This window comes from Hyperoodon ampullatus (assembly GCF_949752795.1).
Source record: "Hyperoodon ampullatus genome assembly, chromosome: 4".
In the NCBI taxonomy this organism is placed as follows: Eukaryota; Metazoa; Chordata; class Mammalia; order Artiodactyla; family Ziphiidae; genus Hyperoodon; species Hyperoodon ampullatus.
This window is the reverse complement of record NC_136917.1, coordinates 50,244,272-50,270,233: the sequence shown is the minus strand read 5'-3', so window position 1 is coordinate 50,270,233 and position 25,962 is coordinate 50,244,272. Positions and strand designations below refer to the sequence as shown.

General features: G+C 36.7%; 1 protein-coding gene across 4 annotated transcripts in view; it reads left to right on the top strand.

Moving 5' to 3' along the window:
* Window positions 1-2,891: 2,891 nt before the first annotated feature.
* FBXO38 (F-box protein 38) overlaps window positions 2,892-25,962 on the top strand; it is a gene marked incomplete at both ends in the record, with an annotated part of 45,736 nt that continues 22,665 nt past the window's right edge. For all 4 annotated transcript variants that reach the window (XM_079703588.1, XM_079703587.1, XM_079703585.1 and 1 more), the window contains 11 exons: window positions 2,892-3,019; window positions 6,803-6,936; window positions 9,971-10,134; window positions 10,344-10,509; window positions 12,905-13,042; window positions 14,211-14,348; window positions 16,241-16,334; window positions 17,350-17,480; window positions 21,256-21,426; window positions 23,072-23,214; window positions 24,115-24,325. In XM_079703588.1, the coding sequence (XP_079559714.1) occupies window positions 2,892-3,019; window positions 6,803-6,936; window positions 9,971-10,134; window positions 10,344-10,509; window positions 12,905-13,042; window positions 14,211-14,348; window positions 16,241-16,334; window positions 17,350-17,480; window positions 21,256-21,426; window positions 23,072-23,214; window positions 24,115-24,325 (1,618 nt within the window). The remainder of the gene's footprint in view (window positions 3,020-6,802; window positions 6,937-9,970; window positions 10,135-10,343; window positions 10,510-12,904; window positions 13,043-14,210; window positions 14,349-16,240; window positions 16,335-17,349; window positions 17,481-21,255; window positions 21,427-23,071; window positions 23,215-24,114; window positions 24,326-25,962) is intronic.

Genomic DNA, 25,962 nt, shown 5'->3' with positions numbered 1-25,962 from the left:
TTCAATTCTAGATGTGATATGGGAACTATGTTACAATTTCACCTAAATTTCTGTTGTAGTCCTCTTAATTTAGGCCCTTTGGCAGTAGTGTTAATGCATAGTAGGTTAAATGGATCTTTGTGGGCTTGCTGGAGACTTAACCTAACCTCTCTATAATGTTGTATAATGTCATATCTGTGAGTAAATGTTTTTGTGAGTTCTAAACAAGGGAACTTTATATAAACTCAGTGATATTTAAGGTGCAATCTATTGGTTTAAAATTTCAAGTGTATGTTGTGCACTGGAGCTACTAAATCTGATTCACACAAAACCACAGTATTGCAAAATAAGGAGCAATAAAAGGTGGAATCATGAGATGAGGGTGGAAATTATTAAGTGGTGTGGATTTGCTGAAGGAATAGAAGGGGGAAGGGCCAAGAAAGATTTTTACTTAGAGGATGAAGTCAAGAACGTGGTGTCCGTGAACGGTTAGAGTTGTCAAAGGTGAGGGTGTAAAAGGTGAAGCATGTGCTAAATAACATAGCTGGAGAATTAATCCATGGTTGGATTGGTCTGTACTGGTTTATAGCCTTGTCAACGTATTTGAGTGCCTCAGGGTAGCTAATTGTTATGTGTTCCTATTGGAGTAAAGTATGATTGCATTTTTGCCAGGGTTACAGGCTTGTTGCTGAGATCACTGAGTGCTGTGAAATGGTTCTTAGAAGCCTTGCAGCTACTGGGCGCGTATGGAATAATGGAAAGACTGATGGATATTCACACATCAGACATGTGTGATTTGTTATCACCCAGTGGCAGGAGATTGAGATTCTCTTCCTTTTCCTGGCAGAGACATGATCAATATAATACTATCCAAGTTGCTATGGGAGAAGCTAATGTTAGTTAAGTCTCACAGGGAGCTCAGAAGAGGAGTTTAGTAGGAGACGTTTTTTCAGAGGACTTAAAGTTTAACTAGATTTTGAAGGCAGAATAGTGGTTTTCCAGGCCAAAAAAAAAGGAAGGGAAGGACATTCTAGCCAGATTTAATAGCTTACTAGGAATAAAAGATGAATGTTAAACAAATGGATAAACTGGGATACTGGTGTGGCTGAAGTGAGCAAGTGATAAGAAGTGAAAGATGAGACTGGAAAGGTGGCTGGGTCAGGTTGGAAAGATTTTATCTTCTGCAAACTAGGATTTCTTGTAGGCTGATTTGGTTTCTGTTTGATCATGTGTATTAAATTTCTTTAAAAACAAATTCAGTGAACTGTAGCTCACGTACCTACTCTTTGCAGAATTCCTTAAGTCCATACTACTAACTGCCTGTTGATATTAATCCACACAGAATTCTAAAAACTTATTGGTTTCCCAGGCCATAGCTGATTAGAAGCAGCAAATTAGAGGTGTGTATGTGTGTGTGTGTGTTTGGGTGGAGTGCAGGGAGAAGCAAGCATGCTGACACCTCTCAGAAGTCACAGTGCATAACCTTTTAGTGAGGGAAGAAGAGACCAGAAAACACACACACAGACACACACACACACACACACTCACACTCACACACACACACAAGAAATAAAAGAATTCACTTAGCCTTGTAGTTTGCTCCCATATGCTGCTGAAGCAAAGGAACCCCAGGAACTCCATATAGCTCAGGAGTCCCTGAGACTATATTGCAGAATATAATGTATATTCAAATGATAACCTCAGGTCATCAAGGAAAGGTTACACTTTTATTGCAACTCTGTAAGAAAATGGAAGCATGGGGTCCACTTTAGAAACTTTTGATAGTAACAGATTACAATAAAGAAAAAGCATTGGTGCATAAAAGGGAGCAAACACTGTTTAATCCAGAGATTGACAGATTTGCGACAGCAATTCTTTGCATCACTTCAGCATGATTAAGCTCTGAACTCTACAGTTCTCTCACTTTGAATCCAGATAAGTTTTCCGAATTTTACCGGAGATAATTGATAATGCTATTTAAAGGACACTGTTTTCACATAGTTCCCTCTTAACCTGATCTGCAAAATAAAACAAACCTCTGGGCAGAAGTTCGCTCATCTGACTTTTATGTTATTTCACCCACTCCGTTCCTCCTCCTTTCTCTTCTTCCTCCCTCACTAAAGCTTATTTTAAAAACAAACAAAACATACATCTGATACAAAAGTGAATTAACCTCTGCTCCTTAATACTTATGGGAGAGGGAGAGGGAGAAGGGTTGTTTTATTCTTCCTCTGAAATTGCATGTAAAATTAAGTAGTTTTTTTGGTTATTGCTTTTTGTGGAGAAGGTTAATAGATTTTTTAAATAAAATTCATAAAGGGATATGTGACCCACCAGTGAAATCTGATCCCCTCACTTTATAGGTGGGAGAAGGAAGAATTTAAAAGGTGATTCAAGTTCATAGAAGTAGTTTGTGGCAGATCCAGGACTAGAATCCAAGAGTCTTCTCCTTTCTGCTGTGTTAGGGGCAGTCCCAGAATCACCGGCTCCTGGAGTTGGGAGGGGTTTTGTTTGTCTAGTTTAATCTTATCTTACATATGAGGAATTTGATGCTTGTTGAAATTGAGTGAATTAGCTAGGAAGCAACAGAGTACGAATAGAATCCAGGACTCCTGATTCCTTGGATTTTTGCTCATTCTAAGTAATGCATTTTTATCTCTACTGCTCTTCAGAAAAAAGATGTTCTGTGCCTTTTGTGTAGTATTTTTATTAATTTGAATGTAGTCTGTACCATTGTAATAGCACTACCTTTGTGTGTCTGTATTCTAAAATAAGCATTGTTTTACCAAGATAATTTCTGCATCTGGGTTTGGTGTGTTTTAGTCTACTCTAATCACTGCTTGCTTTCAGGTCTTTGAACTCAAGTAACCAAAAGGGGAGATTTGCTCTTTGATACTGGAGATAACGCAGCAATGGGTCCACGAAAGAAAAGTGTTAAAACGTGTCTCATGAACAATGATATTCCTGAAGAAACAATATCAGATGAAACAAAGGACTATATGAATCAACTTTCACATGAAGTGCTTTGCCATATTTTTAGGTAAGATTTTGTTTGGTTGATTTTCACCTACATGGAATGTATAGTATAAGTAGGAGCAAATGCTAGAGCTATGCTGTCCAATATGGTAGTCACTAGCCACATGTGGCATTTAAATTAAATTAAAGACCCAGTATGGCTAGTGGCTACAGTATAGGACAGCACAGACAGTGAAGATAGAGAATATTTCCTTTATTGGAGAAAGTTTTATTGGGCAGCCATTATCTAGACTGTGTTAACATTCCAGGCTTCTTGGAATTCTTACTGACTGATAGATTTGTTGACTTTTATTATTACAGTACCTTGTGTGTATGATATAAAGCAGTGTTTCTGACTTTTGGATTACAATCCACAGTGAGAAACACATTTTGCTCTGTGTGCACATACACAAAAGGAAATGAAAAAAGTTTTGTGAAATAATACCCATCATTGGTATACACAGTGCACACATTAAAGTTGTTTTGAGGTAAATTTTTTTCAAAATCCTTTTTTAAAATTGTATTTTTATCTAAACTGTATTATAACAATTGTTAAAGAAACCAGAGACAAAACCAAAAAAACAACCAATGAAACCCTTTCATTATAGTTTCTCCTGCTCTCTTCTTTCATTATCCACTCAAATAAACACATCCTAATATACTTTGTCTCTGGAATGAGAGACCAGAGTTTGATCCTGAGTCTCTCATTTACTATCTCTGGACCAGTGATAGATATAAAGATGTTATTATAAGGATTCAATGAGATAATGCTTTTAAAGCACTCAGTACACTGCATGGCATAAACACTTGGTAAGTGTTAATGGTTATATTGTGTTGTGCCTTTTTTCATATTGCTGCATGGTCTTCATAATTATCATTTTAGTCACTGCTTTCTATTCCACTGACTATGACATGATAATTACCTTTTCTTGTATTCTTTCATCTCTATTGTTTCTAATTTCTCTCTTATATAATGCAACTAACTTATCTAAGCATCTGAATTTTCCATTATTTTAGATTATTTACCTAGGGGAGATTTCCATATATGAAGTTGCTAGAAAAGTTTTGAATTTTTTAAAAATTATTGAATATTTGCAGATTAAGAAGTTTTAAAATCGTGATAGCAGAGTTATTTTAGGGAACTATGGGCACTTTATTTTTCTTTTCCAGTATAAATTTGTATTAGTCTTTATCTTCTGCAGTTTGTTATTATGTGACACAGTGCAGTTTTTGTTCAGTTCTATCTGGGAATAGAAGGCCCAATTAAAATAATAGACTTTTTTTTAACATAATAGGATAATGCTAAAGTTCATCTGGCAGGAAAAATTCTGTAGCCAAAATTTTTCAGAAGAAGAGTCTAACCCTACTAGATGTTCAAATGTATTCTAAAATACACAATAATTAAAGATTTGGTACGGGAGAAGATAGCCAGACAGTTGGGTAAAACGAACTCCATATATAGGCTCCATATGTAGATTCAAATATACGTGGGGATCTAGTTTATGATAAACTTGGTATTCACATCAGTGAGGAAAAGCTGAGTGGATTATTCAGTGATGATGTCACAACCTAAAAACATTTGAAGAAAATAATAAAAGCATGTTCTCTCTCTCATATCTGACAACTATATTCTAAATGTATCAGTGAATTAAACAATGAAGTTATTAAAATACTAGAGGAAAGCATAGGTAAAATTGTTTCTAGGGATGTGTGTTAGATGTTTGTTGACTAATGGTAGGGCATATTATGAACAAATTTGATCATATTTTAAATTGAGAGTGGATTCGATTTTGCAGTTCAAACAGAATATAACAGTAGAAGGAGTGGAATCAAATAGAAGGATGTTACCCTGGTTATAATGAAAAAAACATGCAGCAAATTGGCAGAATGTAAGGAGAACTGTGAACTAAGCTGAGTACTTGAATATGGTATTCTAAAAATAAACATTTATTTTTAGGCTTCTAAAGTTTTTATCTGAGGACTCATTTTGTAGTCCTGTAATAACCATTTAGCATGTTTTCATGAAACAAGAAAAACCATGGCTTCCTTAAAAGAAACTTAATCTTTGCTGTACCTGCCATGTTAAACACATCTTTTCTAAAATATGTTTGATCTGCCTTTTGAACTCCAACTTTTTGACTATGTATCTGTGGAGTAAAAAGACATTCTTTTTCTGAGGGCAAATATAAGATAATCTCCATAAGATTACTGATGTTTGTATTTCAAGGGAGTATAATATTAACTCAGGCAAATACTTTGGATAAAAATCAGTGATTTGTGGAAAAAAGTTTTAGTGGCAAAACTTGATTTAGAAAACAAATTCAGTTTTTCATTGTTTATAAAGTGTATAGTTATATAGTTTCTGAAAAGTATCCTCATATCTAAGTTATGGAAACTGTAAATTAAGTTGGCAATAATGCTTTTTTGGTAGAGAATTTGACTTTATTTTATTCTCTTTATTTAAATAGTTATAAAGGAGAATGCAGAGGGGCCAGAGGTAGAAAAAAATAGAGCAGAGAAATATTCAGCAGGTATACCTGGACTTTCCTTTAGAATTAGCTGAATTTTTAGGAAATAGACCGAACTGTTGACATCCTTGCTCTTCCTCTCTCAAATTATTAAGCTGTTGACTTTTTTCTGGTTAACTTTTCTGAGCCAATTTCACCACTTGTAAAGTGGAATAACAATAGCACCTACTATATCAACGAGGGTTGTAGCAGGAGATAAGATACCCTCGGCTGGAATTTGAAGGTAACTTAATGAAGGGATCATTCAGAGAGGTGTAGGTAGGGTTAAGGGAACGAGGAAGAGATGCTGAAGATTCATTCAGCTAAGGGACTAGCAATAGCAGAAAGCCTTTGCCCTGCCTTCCATTGGCCAAAGTCACCTCATAGCCAGAGGGTTGGGGAACACAGCAGAACAGAGAAGGGAAGAAAAAGGATTGGGGGAGGGCTGTGTTGCAAACAGGAAAAGAACCTAGCTTGCAAAAGTTGTGAAACAGTGACTGTAGTACAGTGTCTGTGACACAATACCAGCTCAATAAAGGGTAGCTTTTGCCTTTTTTTTTTTTTTAATTAACCTAGGTCTGTTGAGAGAGAGATATATATATTGGTATTACTGGAAACAGAACAAAAGTAGAGGTTAGTTGAAAAGCTTCATGAAGGAAGAGATAACAGGGGAGGTCGGAAGAAAAGGAAATTGTAATTCAGATGAGTGTTTTCACTTAATGCTTATGCAATACTTTTATTAGAGTATGTGATTAAAAGGTAAAAGATCTAGGGGAAAATCTACACTATAAACTTAGTATACATATTTGTTGAAGAAAATAGTAGAGATTCTGGGTGGTGTTGAGCGGGAGCAGAGAGGAATTTTTTTTAACCACTCTAGGAAATGGATTCTGTAAAATCTATGAAAAAATATTGGTTAGGTTCAAATTGATCAGTTCTCTGGTCTTTTGTACATTCCCTTATCACTATACCTTGAAATGTACTGAGATTTTTTTATCCTTCCTTTTTTTTTTTTTTTTGAGATTTTCTTTGTCCTTAAAAACTTAAAAGGAGAAAGGCAGGATTTATCAAATGCTCTATGGAGGGAGCTCCACACTTTATTTGGATGCTTGAATATTTGCTGATTTTTTTTTTTTTTTAGTAAAAAGGTATGTATGCATGTTAATCTTAAAACTCGGTGAATATTACTACAGTCTTATTTTATTTGAGGGACAGGAGAATGGAGGAAGGAAAAAAATAACCTGTCAGTGAGATGAAGTACTTACCCACTTGATAAATATGAGTTTCTTTCTCTTACAAAGGTACCTCCCTCTGCAGGATATCATGTGTATGGAATGTCTTTCCCGGAAGCTAAAGGAAGCAGTCACCCTGTATCTGAGAGTTGTGAGGGTAGTGGATCTTTGTGCAGGGCGATGGTGGGAATACATGCCGAGTGGTAAGTAAATTTAGCCTGTAATGTACAGTGGAGCCCCACTGGAAACTACTAATAACGTTCCCATCAAAAGCTACTTGTTGCTTTGGGATAGGCAATCTAGGCACCTTGTAGGGAGGGAGGCAGGATTTTATCTAAATTTTTTAGGTTGATGAAATGAGTTTTGCCTGAGGCTTTACTGTTTTAGTGGTCTGTTTTCATTTCCTACTCCTTAAGAAACTACATCAGTCTATTACACAAATATATGATTGGAGAATACATATTGAGCCTTTGATTAGCTGAGTATATGTCTGTCACATTTGACAAAGCATCCTTTCTTCCATGATGCAGGTTTTCATGCACCCTCTGGTTAAACAGTTATTTATCAATTTTTGTAAGGCTGCTCTAGTTGTAGGTCACAGAAATTGCACTTCTGGAACCTTCATTTCTTTAGCACTTTTAAAAGGCCTGTGCTAGGTCTTGGAGATTTCTCAAATAATGCATTGGCCTTGCATGTGAAGAACTCAAAGTTAGTACCCTAACCACAACAAATGGACCTCAGGTAAAGAGACCACCAGAAAAGGAAGTTCATGACTTTAGTTAAGCAGAGCATACCTCAAAGGGAAGAAATAATATTAAGGGCTAATCAGGCTTCTTTTCAGTTAATACCAACCTGTTAATTATGTCACTTTAGTTAATGTTGTTTAGCAATTTTGATTATCTTTTTAAACTACCTTTCATCAACAATATTCAGATCCTGATATTTTGAAAATGTGATGAAGCTGTGGTGCTGGGCAAAGGCGAGGGGTCCTTAATAGAAGTGAAGGGCTGAGGAGATAATTGTCTTCTTCTGTTCTATTGTGTGGAACAGAACAGACTGCCTCTGAAACACTGAGATATTGTACAGTTTGGGGTGCTGCATAAGCTTTCAAGAGGGTCATTAGTCAACTGATAACTGTTATCAGTTGGCCAGAGTTATCACTATATCTTTTTGTGAAGAACACTGCAGAGACTTGAGGCTAGAACATAGCTCGATGGGAAGCAAAGCACATTTGTCTTCAAATACTTTAAAGAAACTATCGTAAGGGAAAAGCATTTATCATATTGCAGAGACAGCAGGAAAGAAAAAATCAGGGCAATGTGAAAAGGACTGTCATTTCTTTTATTAGATTTTCTTTAATAGAGGTTAGGCCAGTAGGAAATATGGACATGGGGTTAATGCACTACATAAAGAGATAGGATAGCAGAGCTCCCATGTGGTGCAATCTTACAATTAAAATCTCTGCCCCGTATCAAATTAGAGAAGAATTTGTCTGCACATTGCTGGCTTCTTTTAGACTGTGATAAATATCTGTGAGCCCAAGATTTCCCATCACTGCCACAAATATAAAAGAGAGTCAAAGCAAAGTCTCTATAGCCTAGAATAAAGTCTTACTAACCCTGCTTTGCTAATGCCACCTTGGTCTGGTCTCTGGAGTTTATACCCTGATTCTCTATATAATAATGCTAAATAAGGTTTTTATGTAGCACTTTATGGTTTACATATATGATTTCCTTGGACTCTCAGACCATCTCTGTAAAGAAGGTGGAGAGAGGCAATCTGTAATGTACAACAAGAGAGGATGGACATTGGCAAAGGTCACATTCATTTTTTACATTTTTAAATGGGGTGATAAACCTTTTCATTGGGTTGTGAGAGTAGATATGTAAAATGATTAACACATTGAATGGTTTAGTAGAGTTACTGTATAAGACAATAATAAGAACTGTTATTATAATTAGAGAGACCAGGTAATCTCTTGAGGTCCCTTCTTACTCTTCATTTTTTCGTGAATCTGAAGCTAACATAGCCTGTAGCCTGTACAAGTAGAACTAGCCCTGTACAAGTAGAACAACTTTTGAAAACTGTAGTAAGACATAATGGTTTGGGACTTCTTTTTTTTTTTTTTTTTTTTTTGCATGGTACGCGGGCCTCTCACTGTTGTGGCCTCTCCCATTGCGCGGCACAGGCTCCGGACGCACAGGCTTAGCTGCCATGGCTCACGGGCCCAGCCGCTCCATGGCATGTGGGATCTTCCCGCACCAGGGCATGAACCCGTGTCCCCTGCATTGGCAGGCGGACTCTCAACCACTGCGCCACCAGGGAAGCCCTGGGACTTCATTTTTATTCTTGAAAATTAATATTTTTATTTATCATTAGTGAGTAGACAGTTAGCTTTCTGATGGCCTCCATTAAAAACAAAAAGTAAGATAATAAAATATCATCAGTATGAGACTTATCTCCTTACTTACCGCACCAGCAACTTGTACTGTGGAAGTAACCTGTATCTTTCTCTTGCCATCTGGTTGTTTCCCACTGTGGAGCACAGCTGGCCTCTCAGATAAATAGTCTGTCAGTTCAGCATCCTTGTAGTTTGGATTGCTTATGCTCTTTTAGCTAACTTGCATCCGTCTTTTTCAAAAGAATGAATTGTCTAAAATGTCCTGGGAATGATAGTTAAACACAGGATAAAGTAATTATTGGGAAATGGGTAACTAAGAGAACCCAGTTTGAGATGGGATTTGGGTTAGAACTGTGAGCTTCCTGAAAATGGGGATCCTATCTTACTTATTTTTTTAGTTGTGACCTCTATAGAGCCTAGAGGTTTTATGGACCAGAGAGTACCTTTGGGGGAGGAGGGTGGTGGCCAGAAAGGTTGTCCGTCCTCACACATCAGTCAAATAGGTCCAAGTCATCTGGGTTAAAAGTGTGTTGTTAGTTGAAGATTTCTGTGCCTTAAAAGCAGGAGCAACAACAAAAAAGAAAATAGTAAATTAAAAGTTTCAGCTGTAAAGTATCAACTCAGAGTAAGTGGTGTTCCTGACACATTTCCTCTGTTACTAAGGGAAATATTTTCTGTTTACCCATTTGTTCAGCTGTAGTATTAGCCTTATGAAAATTTTAAAAGGAAATCTCTTGTTTTGTTGTTGTTTTAACTTTTGATAAAAATTACAAGTGCCTATAAATATTGAACAACAGAAAGATGAACTTGGCTCTAAATACTTGTGAACTTCTTAGGCTTCACAGATTCCAGTTTTCTGACACTATTGAAGAAGATGCCAGATGTTGAACAGCTATATGGCCTTCACCCTAGATACCTTGAGAGGCGAAGGGTACGGGGCCATGAGGCTTTTAGCATTCCAGGAGTTCTGGAAGCTTTGCAGGCATGCCCGAACTTAGTGGTGAGTGCACCTGGTTGAATATTTGACATCAACTAATTGATGAGATATTAAATTAAAAGAATGATAGAACATGTTCAGTCACATGAAAATTTCATCCACAACGAACTTTTAAGTTCCACTGCATACTTAGCATCTTATGATACAGAAATAGAAGCTTTGGATGCTAAATTAAAAGCCTTTCTTGTGTTTGCTTTGGCATTATTCTGTAGGGTGTGGAAACTTCTCACTTGGAATTGGTAGAATCTATTTGGACATACATGCCACATGTTCATATTTTGGGGAAGTTTCGTAATCGTAATGGAGCATTTCCAATTCCTCCTGAAAATAAACTGAAAATTCCTGTAGGAGCCAAAATCCAAACTTTACATTTAGTTGGTGAGTACATGTTTCTTGGGTTGCTTGTGACTCCTTGAAATGCCATACAACTGAATATTCACTGAAAGGGAACAATGAGGATTTTAGAAACGGCTTTGCTGATTGATGATGGCAAAAGAAATGCTTGTGAGACTTGTATACAATTTTAGATTTCCCGTTAAAGGGCCCCAGGGAGTGGGGGGTTGGCGGCAGACAGGTAGGTGAGGGAACTACTATTTCACAACCAATCTGATCCCGTTTTGATAGGCAGTTTGGGTAGTTTTGAAGGTTGTTGGGGTTTTTTTGTTTGTTTGTTTCTTTCTTTTTTGAATGAACCAGAATCCTGCCCTTGTTCTCAGATATCCACCTTTTGCTCCTAGTTCTACCCTCTAGAGGGGAGTTCTCCAGTACAACCTTCTGTGGTGATAGAAATGTCCTATATTTGTACTATCGCATGTGGTACCTACTGTAGCCAGTGAAACAGAGGAACTGAATTTTTAAATTTTATTTTATGTTTGTTTATCAAATAGCCACATGTAGCTAGTGGCTACTTTATTATCCTGCTCAGCTCTAGAACATCACAGAATAAAAAATCTTAGATAACTCTAAGTTTACTTGTATCTTCTCCAAGCAGAAAATTGCCCCTCTTTCTTCAACCCAGAGCTGATGGAAAACTCTGCCACTTCCCTTTTTCCTGAGAAATGGAGAGGGAGTGGTCTTTTTCCAAAGGCACCTTGTTTGCAATGGTCACAGTGTGCATTCTCCATCTAAATATTCTCTGAAATTGTATCCTAATAATTTCAACCTAAGTAAATGATAAGAACAGATATTTTCTCAAATTTAATTTGTCATCTTTGGCTTAGATTGCTGAAAGGAATTTTGGGGGACTCCTGTTACTATAGTCTGACTATTAATATTTATTAAATATTTTCTTTAAAATATACATATTGAGCATCTCCTGTACCTTATTGCACGTATTGGGGATGGCCCTGAAGAACTGGGTATTTCTGAAACTGGGTCAGGTGGTGAAGGGAGAGCAGCAGGGATGATAAGGACTAGGTCTTAAATAAGTCTTAGTGTGCAATTATGGGAGAAGAGCAAAGCTCTCTAGCAACCCTTCATTTACAAGATCGAGGAGTGGTTCCGATGAAGGAGTTGGATGTCTAGTTTGAATTCAGACTTTTAGATAATAAAGGGATTCTGTAATATCTAAAGTTTATAATATAAGCTCTGTAAGGTAAGAGACTGTTTTTATATCTTTATATTTTCCATGATGCCTGTCACAGTTCATTGCAAATATAATAAGTACTTGGTAAATTTTGTTGAAATGCATTTAATTCATTTGATTAATTCAACAGTTTAACACTGTTACGGTGATACAAATGTGTATAGTAAATTAATGAAAATGCTGGGGAAGACAGGTAATTGTGTCCTTTGTTTATAGAATGGATTTGGGGTAAAGTGTGGATTGGGCATAGAATATAACTGTCTTGTCTGGATCTGTTTCACCCTTGCTACCCTTGGGTTTCCTAGTCGGAGCTACCACCATCATGGTAGATGCTAAATGTACCTTTGTGAGTTTTGCATCTTGAGTCCCAATCTGTACCTCACTTCTTCTGCTTTTCTTCCTTTGGACTAATCCCCAATTAGTACAGTGTTTATGCATAGTTCAGTACTAAAGCCAACTATGTTTTTTTGCATGGACCAGGTTAAGGGGTAATCCTTACAGTAGGAGCATTCTGCAGAATTTAGCTTTCAAAGAACCAACAATTTAAGTACTCCCAATTTTGCTTTCTCTAGTTGCTGTTGCTAGCAGGGCTTCTACTGACTCAAGGTTAAAAGTTATATTAAACTGGTTTTGCCAGCTACTGCTTTTTAAATGCCATCACCCTGGATCCTTGTATTTCTGTCTGAGAATTGTGTCACTTCTTGGCTGTTCCCTAGTCTACAGTGTTTAGACTCTTGGACAGGTTCCTCAAACTGCTTCGTACCATAGGAATTTTCAAGTTACCCATGCTCTGTCTCCTTCCATATCTCCTGACTTATCCTCCCACTCTACATCCCCTTTCTTCCAGAAATGGTCCTCTGCAGGTATGATTCCTAGTAACTCTGGAAGAGTTAGAGTTGCAAGAAAAACTTGTGTGTATAAAATGTAGAAGTACTTTTTAAATCCCATCTTCCCATATGCCTTTTCTAAAGAAATGATAGTCTGTTTACTGTTTTCTTAAATTGTTCTTTACAAGCCTGTTTTCAATAAGCTTATCTTCCTACGTGTTAATTAGGTAATTTGTTCTGATGAAAATATACAGGAAGGATATATTGTTAACTTGAAAAATAGACTATTGAACTTATACACAGAATACAGAGTCTTTTAGTGGTTTTCTTGTTTTTTTATTTTTTTGTATATGTGCTTTAGGGGTGAATGTTCCTGAAATTCCTTGTATCCCAATGCTAAGGCACCTTTATATGAAGTGGGTAAGACTCACTAAACCACAGCCATTCAAAGATTTTCTTTGCATCAGCTTACGAACTTTTGTCATGAGGAACTGTGCAGGTAAGGGTACATAGTTGTGGTGGAATTATACACATACTATTCTAAAAATGTCCTAAAGCAAACTCCATAGCTACATTTGTAAGTGAAATTATATTATGCTATTACTGTTTATGTTTGTAACTTACCTTATGAAGGTAAATGTACTTTTTGTTTTAAAGACAGTAGACATATGATTTGTCTTTGACCCTTAGCAGAAAAAATAAGGTGTTAAAATGTCTCTACATATTTCTTATAGGCACTTTTTGTAGGATTGTTTTAATAAATTTTTTTTTTACTTTCTTTGTCTCTGGCCTCCTGATCATTCTGCATGTAAATAGTTGTCTGACCTAATCTACCTTAGCATAAAACACTGCTTTTATGATACTACTTTTCTGTTCTGAAACGTTCAGTACTTCTGTTGCCCTAGTGTGTCAAGTGGTAACTGTTCTGCTTCAGAGTTCATAATACCCAGGGCCCCTCTTCATATCCTTATTTCAGACTCCTTTCCAAGGTACTCCTTTTATTGTCAGGCCTGCCTACTCACTGTTCCCAAACAGCCATACCAGCTCTCGCCTGAGTGTTTTTCTGTATTATTGTTTCCTTGTCCTGAGGTTTATTTACACTTCCTTCTTCCTCTTCACTTGTATACATTTTTGAAGTTTTGTTCTTCAAACTTTCTTCTCTTTTTTCTTTTGTATGTAGTATATCAGATCTTATTTTTGTACCTGATATGTTCTGCCTTTTTATCTTTTTTATAATTATTCATGTTAGTTTTATGTTTGCATCAGTTGCAAGCTCTTTGATGGATAGGATCCTATCTTTTGTCATCTTCCATAACACCTAATATAACACTGGTCACATAGAGAGATGTTTAAGTCATTGAGCTGTTTGTTAGAGTGAAGGATCAAATTTTCAGCTTGCCTTTTCCCCTTATTTATTCTGAGCTCAAAACTATTGAAACTTCAGGGAATTTACAAAAAATACTAAATCTCCAACGTTACTGAAAAATCCTTATGCTGAATAAGTATTACAGACTAATACTTTTTCCAATGAGAAGTATAAATTGCAGAGAGCCAGCCACTTGGCTGTCATTTTCAGACATAGAATTTATAAGTTATTCATTTCAGTTGCTGATTTGAAAAATCATCTTTACAATTTACATTGTTCCATTGAAATTGTCTTTCTCCAGGACCCACAAACTCCTTGAAATATGTCCCTTTAGTAACAGGCTTAGCCTCTGCCCGCAACTTGGAACATTTGGAAATGGTTCGAGTTCCTTTCCTTGGAGGTCTTATCCAACATGTAGTTGAAGACAGTTGGAGATCAGGTATTCATTTTCCTTTAGTTACTAAATATTTAAAATATCAGTTTAAAATTTATTAAGCTTTTATTTAGCTTCTCTTCTGAGTCTTTATGAAAGAAAATGCTTGTTAGTAATTGTACTTTCTATCTGATGTATGTAGTGAAGAATAAGTAACCATGAGTGTGGCCAGTATTCATTTCCTTTTTATGCAGTGTTAAACCTTCTCAAAATAGTAGAGTGATAAGGCATGTTTTCTGGCTTGTTAATACTTATTGCTTAGTTAATAACTCATGTTATATTTGGAATCTTCCTGAGAGATGTTAACGGAGATATCCTAGTGCCTTTTGCTGGGAAGAGATGTTTTTTGACTTAGACAACTTAGTTCTACAAAAGAACTTAGGCATTAGTAATATTAATCTAACATTTGCTTAATGCTTATAGTATATAAAATGTTTTCACGTTTATCAGTTGGATATTAGATCCATCCATCAGATGTTGGCTTTTAAAAGAAAAAAAGATTTTACTTTCTAGCTCCCATAATTATATTTTAAATGATCATACATAGCATAACGTGCTCCATGTTAATTATCTCCTCGCTGCAGCAAAAAGACCAAGAAGTTTAGCTATTTAGATAATTAATAGTTGGGATCAGAAAATGTAACTGTGAATATCCAAAATATAAATGAAAAATTATCTAGTACCATTGGTAACAAATAGACATTATCATTAATACTGTTAAAATATGAGTAAGTACATTTTTAGCATTTTGTCAGTTAATCAAGTCTGGTACAAGTGCACTTGATTACATTGTGTGAAGGGGATGGAGACTTCCTCAAGATCAACAGCATAATTTTTATTCCATGGCTCTAGCTAACAGGATAAAGTCAGAAAGGAAAAGAATCAGTTTATTTACCTCTTGTAAAAATAAAAAGTAAAAAATAAATTTAAAAAATGAAAGGAAAAGAAGACCACAGTGCAGTCATTCATTAGAAGACCTGGAGAGAGGTACCAAAAGCTAAGAGTTTGCATAAAGGGCCTAAAAGAGCAGCAGAGACTTTTCTTCCCTAATAAGTGTTTAAGAATGACTCTACCTTATATTTTACTTAAGGAGCCAGCATACCTCACACAATAGTTAATTCCAGACGATTCATAGATCCAAATGTAAAAAATACAGTTTTTAAAAGAAAACTCAGGAGAACGTCTTCTTGACCTTTGGTAGTCAAAGATTTCTTAAATAGTATACCAAAGAACACTTACCATAAAGAAAAAAATAGGGGCTTCCCTGGTGGCACAGTGGTTGAGAGTCCGCCTGCCGATGCAGGGGACACGGGTTCGTGCTCCTGTCCGGGAGGATCCCACATGCTGCGGAGCGGCTGGGCCTGTGAGCCATGGCCGCTGAGCCTGTGCGTCTGGAGCCTGTGCTCCGCAATGGGAGAGGCCACAACAGTGAGAGGCCCGCGTACCACCAAAAAAAAAAAGAAAGAAAGAAAGAAAAAAACTGGTAAAATGTGCTAACGATTTTTTTGTTCATCAAAAGGCATGAGTAAGAGAGTAAAAAGCCAAGCTATAGAGTGAGAGAAGCTATTTGCAATACAGCTAACAGACAAAGGACTTGTATCCAGAAAGAACGAAAATTAGTAAGAAAAAGTCAGAAAACACAATAGGAAAATGGGAAAACATTTTGAATAGAAAAGATTTTACAAAAGAGGATATCTAAATGGCCAGTAAACATGAAAACATGATAAATTTCACTAATCATTAGGGAAATGCAAATTAAAACCACAATGTGATATACAAGCACTAAAATGATTACACCTAAATGATTATCATCTGAAGTATGTAGAAATGCTTTACTGACAGTGCTGTGGTCAAATGGAACACTTAAATTGTTTTTGTTCCTTTTCTCCTCTAACTAGGTGGTTTTAGAAATTTGCACACTATTGTTTTGGGAGCTTGCAAAAATGCACTTGAAGTAGATCTTGGTTACCTCATCATCACTGCTGCCCGTAGGTATGTTTCCTCTTCACATTGTGTCTTTTGTCTTAGAATTATGTTTTTTCCTGTTTTATAAAAATTGGTGGGAATATGTGTTTGAAGTTTGAGCATGCCTTTTTCAGATTTAAAATACAAAGGAGTTGTTTAAATAGCAGTAGGTTATCACTTAGTGGGAGTCTACTGTTAGAACTGATGACCAACTGAGCTGCACTCCAGACCTAGCAAGCTTTGAATGGGCGTGGTGTCATCAGAGAAAAACAGTCAATTATCTGGAAGTGCCTGAGACTCCAGCAGAAGTCAGCATTGATGCTTTGGTGTCAGCAGCCTGCTCAGGAGCCATTGTTTTAACCTCCAGATGGTTTTCCCAGTTGTTTTAGTTAGTTGGTGATAATATTTGCTATTCAGAAATCATTGTTACAAGTCAGCTTTTACAGAGTCCTGACCTTTAACATCTTTATATTTTTAACCTATTTTCACATCACTTTATGCCATGTTTACTATTTCCTACATATCAAAAGTCTACCTCTGCTTTTACTTTTATAATACTTAAATTGAATTAACCATTTTTCAGTTTATTAAAAAACAAAACTTACTTTCCATCAGTAGAATATTAAGAATATAAATAAAACAAAACTGTAAGTTTAAGTGAGTAAATATTGTTACCTACTATAGAACTATACTCTTTGTTTAAATGGGACTTAATACTAGCCTAAAAAAAATATTAAAGAAATGCCAGATGCAGATTCTTGCCTTGACTTAATCAGGTTTAAGAAAGTACCAGAAAGGATATAAGATTATTACAGTGTAATTCATTATTATTTACTGTAACTTCAGTGTACACGTAAGACGTGCCCGCATTTTATAAAATACTCTTTTAAAGGAAACATCTGATATTTTTTAGTGGAGGGGGGAAAGTTGTTTGCCTTTGACACTTCAGTAAGATAAACTTCTTTCAGAGCCTTAACATTAGGAAGTACCTTTGATTCTGATGGCTTTCATTTTACTTTTATATGTATCTCTTTGTTCATAGGTTACATGAAGTTCGGATCCAGCCTTCCCTAACCAAAGATGGCGTCTTTTCTGCCCTGAAGATGGCAGAGTTGGAGTTCCCCCAGTTTGAAACCCTTCATCTGGGATATGTAGATGAGTTTTTGCTGCAGAGTAAGAATTATCTCATTTAATCCCTAAAATTGTTGTCAGGAACTTACTTGACAAAGTGAACTCTGAATTGGGATGTGCCATTATTTTCTTGAATATAAAACAGCTTAAAATCTTAGGTGCTCTCACTTCTTGAAAAATTTAAACTTGAAGTGTCAGTGATTTTCTTCTTTCTATATTGCCTCTGATTTTAGCATATTATAGAAAGTGTAGTGATTGTCTACCCAAAAGAAGATCCTCATTTACATTTGATATTGTCTCCCCTTTGCTCCCCAAGTTGCTTTCCTATTCTGCTTCATTTTTTTCACAGAATGTCATCCTTGGTTCCATTTGTTGAATTTGATCTGCCACACTTCTTGAAGCTTTTGATGGTCCTCTCTGATGAGGTCCCATTCCCTGCCCATGCTCTTCATTTCTGTAATAAGCCCACTGGGGGTTCTGGATTTTCCAGATAGTGTAAGCACATAATGGTCAGTATTCGTTTAATGATGATTGCTGTTGGAAGGCTTGTTCACAGCATTTTCTGGAATGTATTTACAATTGGGAACTCATTCCTTTGGGTTTGAATGCATGTCAATTCATTATTCAAACTTTCATTCCACATGACATTAGTCAGACATGCAGAAACATTTACACCTTCAGCATGTTTTTATTTTTGCAAGAATTAGTTTCTTACCCATGTAATTTGTAACAAGTCTTCTTAAACTCTCACTGTCATACCAGATGACATTTTTTCTTTGGATCTAATTTGCATTGTAGAAGAACATAAGAAGGCTTAAGTCTTCTTAGTCCAGATCAAACAATATGACTTGTTTGTCCCTTTTCATTTCTGATATATGTCACAATAATAGTTGGGGTTTTTTGTTTTGTTTTTACTTTGTTGCAGTTCTCATCAATACAGGTGAAGCATTAAAAAAAATAAAAGCATTATTTTCTAGCCTTTTTAACACAGGAATCATTTTTAATCTATATAGCTTTGAAAAGATCAGCTTTTTACCAACGTAGCTTTAAAATGCTAAACTAGCATAGTAATTTCAAACAAAATTAATGTATTTGATATCAGGCTTTTCTGGTTTTCAGTGAAGTTGCTAACATTCTGTTTCTATAGTATCTGTGTAGTAACTTAAGATTATTAGTTTGGTAATTGGTGTTTTTTTCTACAGTCTTGTTTTTTGTTTTTCCCGAAAGCTAAAAACTTGACAAATTTTGTATTTTCATGATTGCCACATTTAGGTCCACTGAAAGAATGTCTTAGAATTATCTTTAGAACCAGCTATTTCCCTATAGTGTTTCTTTCCCCTCAACACACATTTTCAATAGAAAAACACTTTACCTTTTTGGGGGACTGCGTTGAGTCTTTGTTGCTGCGCACGGGCTTTTTCTAGTTGTGGTGAGTGGGGGCTACTCTTCATTGCAGTGCGCGGGCTTCTCACTGCAGTGGCTTCTCTTGTTGCAGAGCATGGGCTCTAGGCACGTGGGCTTCAGTAGTTGCAGCTCAGTAGTTGTGGCACACGGGCTTGGTTGCTCCACGGCACTTGGGATCTTCCCGGACCAGGACTCGAACCCATGTCCCCTGCATTGGCAGGTGGATTCTTAACCACTCTGCCACCAGGGAAATCCCAACACTTTACCTTTTGACTACCATTATCTCGTTTTTCAACATAACTTGTTTCATAGTCTCCTTAATATTTAATAGTCTCTTAGTGTTGATATTTTTTATAAGCCATTCTTCATATTTGTTGCAGTTCATCCGTTTCTCCTATATACGTACTCTCCTCTATTACTCCAAAGACGGTCTGGGATTCTCTGTATGAAAATCGGTGCTAGGTGCGTCTAACAGACTATGTAGAGAGGAATGAGAGGTCACTGCTTATACTCTTTCACTTAATCTCTTGCTTCTCAGCCATTTAGATTTTGAAGCATCTCTCCAGGAGGTTAGGGTGGCTTCTGGTAAAACTTGCACCAATTCTGTTACAAAGGTTCTGGCAAAATATAGATAGAAACATCGCCTTTGTCCCCATACACTTATCGTAAAAGTGACAGTGCCAGATTGGGGAAATGGGTGTGCTGAAAAGTAGATGCTGTGTACTGGGAATATAAGAAAAGTGATCCAAGGATGAATACTTAGGGGTTCTTTGTTTACACAGATTCATGATTTCAGAGATTCATGTGAAGGTGATGGGGTGTAAAACTCATTCAGATCCAGAAGCAGTATAGAGTAGTCTTTAGTGCTGGGGCTTTGGAAAGAGGGAGTGAGATGGAAGTTCATTAATCATGGGACCTGGGGCAAGTTATTTCTTGGGTCCAAACCACCCAATAAAAAAAGTGGGAAACGGTCTTATCTCCATTTAACAAATAAGAAAACATGGTCTTTTATTATTACAGTCTCTTACACTTAGAAAGCATTCAGTGAATGGTAGCTTTTACTTTTAGCTGACCTCTGGGCTGAATCAGAAAGAAACAATCTGCGTCCTAGGTGATGTCATCAGGGTTTTGAGGGAGTGTGATGATCAGGAGACCCTAAGAGCAGGAACAGGTCTCAAAGGAATGAATGTAAGACATAGATTTATCATGCTAGGCTGTAGCAATTATTCTGACAACACCTTACCTGGGATCAGTTCAAAATCTACCTGATCATAGGGGAGAAGGTAAATCTTAAGTCCAAAGGGCAAGAAAGAAGTTTATACCAGGAGACTAAAGAAAATTGCTCAGAAAAATTATGAAGAATTGGTTAAGGTGAAATCTCCAAGAAATGCCAGTAAATACAAAAAACAGGGACTCTAGGAGAGAGACCATGAACTATATGGAAAGTGAAACTGGAAGAGTTGGGAGTAGACTGGTTGTTTTAAACATGTCCAGGCTAAAGGTATGAATCCCTGCCCTGAAGGGCAGGGCAGCTTGTCCAGAGCAAGTGTTTTCTTTGTATTTTATGTCAGTTGATTGCAAGGACCATGAGAGACATTTATTGGGTTCCTATATCATAATATCCCAGCATTACGCTGGACATTGAAAATGTAACTATAAACTAACTAGGCAGAATCCCATTTTCCTTCAAATTGCTCATAATCAAGTGGACCATCCTGTAGAACAAAGGTCAGGCAGGTGGCAGGAATAATGATAGGAAGCAAGGGATAAGGTGTGATTTCCAGTAGCATAATCTAGAATGGAGGATCCTTTTACTAAACCCACTCCCTAGTCTGTGACAAGACAGTGGGCACTAAAGCCCAAGGGCAGAGAGAGTGGGTGTATGTGTGAGTTAAAAGTCCACTTTCTGAGGTTACGTACGTATTTACTAACCTATACATGGTTCTAAAAATGAATCTGAATTTCAAAGTGTACTCTTCTCTACACATGGCCACACCCGACTCCAAAAACATTATCCTTACAGAGTGAAAGAGTTACATTTTTAAGATTTTATTTTTCTTTTTAAAAGCTTAAACTAAAACTTCACCATAAGTGTAAACCAATACAATTTATCCCTCAGTTTTGCTTTAAGACTTTGCCTTCTTTTTTCCTTTTCTAAACAATTGAAAATAATCTTTTCCTACTAGCTTTCCCTTAACTTTTAACATAAATTTTTATTTTGCAAAATAAAGGCTACCATTCATACAGAATACCTAACCTAAAATTGTACCTGAACCTGAACCTGATGATGGAGAGATGATGCCGGATGATCATAGAGACTAATCATACTGGATGTTAAAATAAAGAATTGGCAACACTCCATGACACTTTAAGAACCTTTTTTTTTGTTTTTTAAATCAATTTCTCTTTCTAGGCAGAATGGCTAATGCAGATCTGGTGAAGTATGGTTTGGCTGATGTGGTAGAAAATCCTGGTATCATCACTGATATAGGGATGAAGGCAGTCAATGAAGTTTTTTCCTGTATCAAATATCTGGCAATTTATAATTGCCCCCATCTACATAACCCATACAATTGGATCTCAGGTACTGTATGCTTAAGTGCGGCTCTATTTTATTAATGTCAAAATAATATGTATCTTTGTTTTCTGTGTGTGTCATGAATTAACATTCCTGATATAAAATGTAGATATTTTATATGGATCATTCATAGAAGTTCTGGGAACCTTTGATAACTGAGTTGGAAATATTTTCAGTGCCTCTTTGAACTGCTGAAATTCTCTGCCTAGAAATTTGCACTGTCCAAGTTATAGGTTCAATTGTACTGATCCTTATGTGTTTTTCTTTGGGCCAGGCATGTAAAGTTTAGGTTAGGAATTGTTGCCTGGGATGTTATGGTTGTTTTCTCTGTATTACCTTCAAATGGCATATCATCTGAACCAACAAAGTGGGTATGTATTTTAAAAACTTGAGTTAGGTGACATATTAAACATTAACTTGTGAAATTTTCTATTGCCTTAAAATCCTAGGCTATTTCAAATCTCCCCTCCATACAGTATCCCTTGTGTATAGAAGTGTGACTTTTGCACTTGGTATTTTTCCTTATGAGGGGAGTTTATTTCCCTCCCTGAGAGAGTAATGCTATTTATTTCTTTTAAAGCCCTTCTTAAAAACCTAAATTCACAAGCCTTTAAATAAATTCAGAGCTAGAGAATTTTCGTTTTGACATCCTCTTAGCAAACCGGGCCCGCTTACTGACACCTGCAGACCAGTCTCCTCTGCCATCTGAGCCACCGCACAAGGATACTGTAGCTCCTTACAAAACCCATCTCCAGACCTGTTGTAGGGCTCCCAGGCCTCTGCTGAGATCATTTGTTAGAATGGCCATGTCTCACCCATGAGAAGAGAAGTTCTACCCCTTGCCCAGCAGCACCAAGAAGTTATTGGGAAATAAATTTTAGGCTGTATGCAGCGTAGATCGCTTTTAAAAAATAACATTTATTGGGTTTTTGGTTTGTTTGTTTTCTTAAATACAGAAGAGTATAAAGAAGAAAATAAAAAATCACCTATAATCCCATCACTCAGACCTCCTGTTAACACTTAAAAACTAAAAGTAATACATGCACTTGATAAACAGTATCAAACAATACAGAAAGGTACAAAATGAAAAGTCTCCTCTTCTCAAAGGTAACCACCATCAACGGTTTCTTGTATATTCTTCTGGACAGGTTATTTTGTGCATATTGCAGCCTATACATATATAGCATTTAAAAATGATTTACATATATGAAAGGACCTTACTGTGTATACATTTTCCTTTAGCTTGTGTTTTGCACTAAGAATATTTTGGAGAGCTTTCCATATTAGTAAGCATATTCAGTTCTTCTTCATTCTTTTAATAGCTGCATACTGTTTTATGAAAGGAATATGCCAACATTTCTTTTAACTAGTATCCTATCGTTAAATAGGCATGTAAGTGTTTAAGTGAATCACATTTAAATATAGGCTGACTTAGTTTCAAGTTAACGATTTCCAAGCCACCTAGTTCTCACAATGAAATTAGGTAAGGAGACATCATAGTTTAGAGTTATCAAGTGTTAGAGATCATGAAATAAAAGAAAATTTACTCAAGGAAAAAGGATTTGAAAGTCTTTGTGACCTATAGCAAAATTCATGAGTAATGGAGAAAGTGTTAGTTACATTCTCTCTGGCCATATAATTTCTTCAATAGACCACTCAAGATGGACTCGATTGGTTGATATCAACTTAGTGCGTTGCCATGCTTTGAAGCTGGACTCCTTTGGCCAGTTTATTGAATTGTTGCCCAGCCTGGAGTTTATTTCACTGGACCAGATGTTTCGTGAACCACCCAAAGTAAGTCACATTTGAGAGCATTTTTGTTTATTTTGATACTGAAGGAAGAAAATAAAACAACCTAAGTAATTTTTTTTCCTAATAATATGCCTTTACAATGTTATAATTTGACTTTTTACTGCCAGCCTCAGTGAAGGAAGGCATAAAGGTTATAATAATGTATAGCCACTTGTTCTTGTAAGTGACTATTAAGGGATTTCCAGAGAAAGGAAAGGAAAAAGAAAGTGGAAAGCTGTCTCCATCAGGTTTATAAAGTGAAGGTAAGAGCAAAGGTGGAAATTTAAGCTAAAGCAAAAGTTATTACTCAAGAGTAATTAGTTGGAAGATTAAATCTCTAATTAGCAACCCAAAATATAAGTAAGGATTAGGAATTTTGTTTTGGAAATGTTTTACTTTGCTGCTACCTTTTCTGTTCAGTTGCATATCTGGGGAAATCTGAGGTTGCCCAGTTGTACAAAATGTTATTTTAAAACTGCTTAACAAATAAAGCTTTATACTCGCATCATAATAAGAACTTAATGTTTCAACAAATTATGTTCTCTCTTGTCAGTTCTTAACGGTTATATTCCCACTGTTGAAGCAGTGTGATATAGTGGGGAAAGCTCAGGGTTTGAGGACAGATTATTGGGTTTCAAGTCCCAGCTGTACCACTTACTGGTTGTGCACTGTTGGGCAGATCCCTTCCCATTGTGCATGTCATCATCTGTAAATCAAGAGTGATAACGCTTTATCTTGCTTGAAGCGTTCTGGGCCTTAAACGAGGTCCTTTATGAATATGTGAAAGTATTTCATAAAGTGCCATATAAATATTCTATGTAAAGATGAAATGAAGGAATATTAAAAAATGCAGAGTTCTACACTAACCCAAATTAATAAGCACGTGGTTTCTTCTTGCTTTAGGGCTGTGCTCGGGTTGGTCTGAGTGCAGGCACAGGAATTGGGGTTTCCTCGGCCCTTGTTAGCAATCAGAACTCCAACAATGACAATGATAATAATGCCCAGAATAATGCCAACATCCACGACAACAATCACCATCACCCAGATGACTCAGAGGAGGAAAATGACTTCCGGCAAGACCTGCAGCCAGGAGAGCAGCAGTTTGCAGCCGACGGTAACCCAGATCTTTTGTGAGCTCCAGATAGAAATGATTTTTACTTTGGGTCATATTTCTCTTACTCTCTTCTCTTTCCTTCACCGCCTACTTCAGTTTGTCACTTTACACATTGGGGGACCTTGCTAACAAAGCAAATGAGGGGGTGGATGGAGTTTGCCTATCTGCTTGCTTATTTTAAAGTTATCTTTGTGATGCCTCTTGTCCATAGAATCTATTGGGGTATTTATAGAAAGGGAAGGACTTAGATGCCATGAGAATTAAGGTACAGTAAGCCTTAGAGGCCTGGCTTAATGGAGATTTAACTGTCAGGATTTGGGTGAAGGAGCGTCTTTCAATATCTTGCTGACCAGTAGATAGCTACATTGGACTTGAACGTGGAGATCATTTTTGGGTGTTCCAAGAACTGGAAAAATGAATAGTAGTCATGTGCTAGACATTGTGTTGGAAACCTTTCATATACCTTTCATCATTAAGTCTTCAAAACCACCCAGAAAATTAAGTACACGAGCTAATAAGGACCTACGGGATTTCACTTATGTAACTATCCATTCCAATTCTTTGATACTGACTGAGCTCCTGCTGTGTGCCAGCACATGTGTTATTAGGCTTCATCTGCCCCTGTGTTGATGAGTGAGAATGGAGTGAAATCGTTTCCTTAACAAATTTTCCAGGTTCCCAGTTGACCCTTAAGAACTGAAAAAGGAATCTCTTCTAGCCACTATTTGGTTGTTGCCCTTTCACTCATTCTTTTAGGCAGAGTAATTAATGAGAAATGGGGTGCCCTGGTGTTATTAACTCCTTTCATAATGAAAGTATTCTGTGTATACAGCGTAATTTCCTTTAGGATCACTCTGAGTATGCATGTCCTGACCTAAGAATTGTCTTCACTTCCTTACCTCACATGTTCTCTATAGAACTGTCCAGTTTGGCTCTTGGCAAAGTCACCAGTGACTCTCTTATAAAGGCTAGTGGTCATTTCTCCACTTGCATCTTCTTTGACATCTCATCCCAGCTGCATTTGTCACTGTTGTCCACTTCTGTCTTCCTGAGATATTTGCTCCTCTTGGCCTTTCTGAAACCATTTTCCTGGTTTTCCTCCTATCTCATTGGACATGCCTCCTCAGTTTCCTTTGCTTGCACCACCTCCTCTATTCCGCTCTTGTCCTTGCTCTCCCTTTTTCTCTACACATTTTCTCTAGATGACCTCATTCAGTCTCATGGCTTCAGTACCGACTATATGCTAATGAATTCTAAACCTGTATTTTCGGCTTTAATATTTCTATTTTTAAAAGTAATTGCGGTTATATCCAACTTCATACTTTCAATTTCCACATGAGTACTCTTAGGCATTTCAAACTTATGGCTAAATCTCTCCTCCTAAAATACAAAAACAAAAGTGCAGAGCCAACAGGTGCTAGGGGTGAAGGAGGGGGTAGTGAGGTCAGGTATTGTTTCTTTGCCTTGTTCTTGAGTGCCATCATAAGGATCTGGACTTCAGAGAATACCAACCATTCATAGAAAACTGTTAACAGCAGCTGCAGTGCAGAACTCCTCAAATCCTACAAACCCAGTTGTGGTTGCAGTTGATGTACTGGACAGATTATAGACTCCACTAGAAAGTTACATGGCCATTG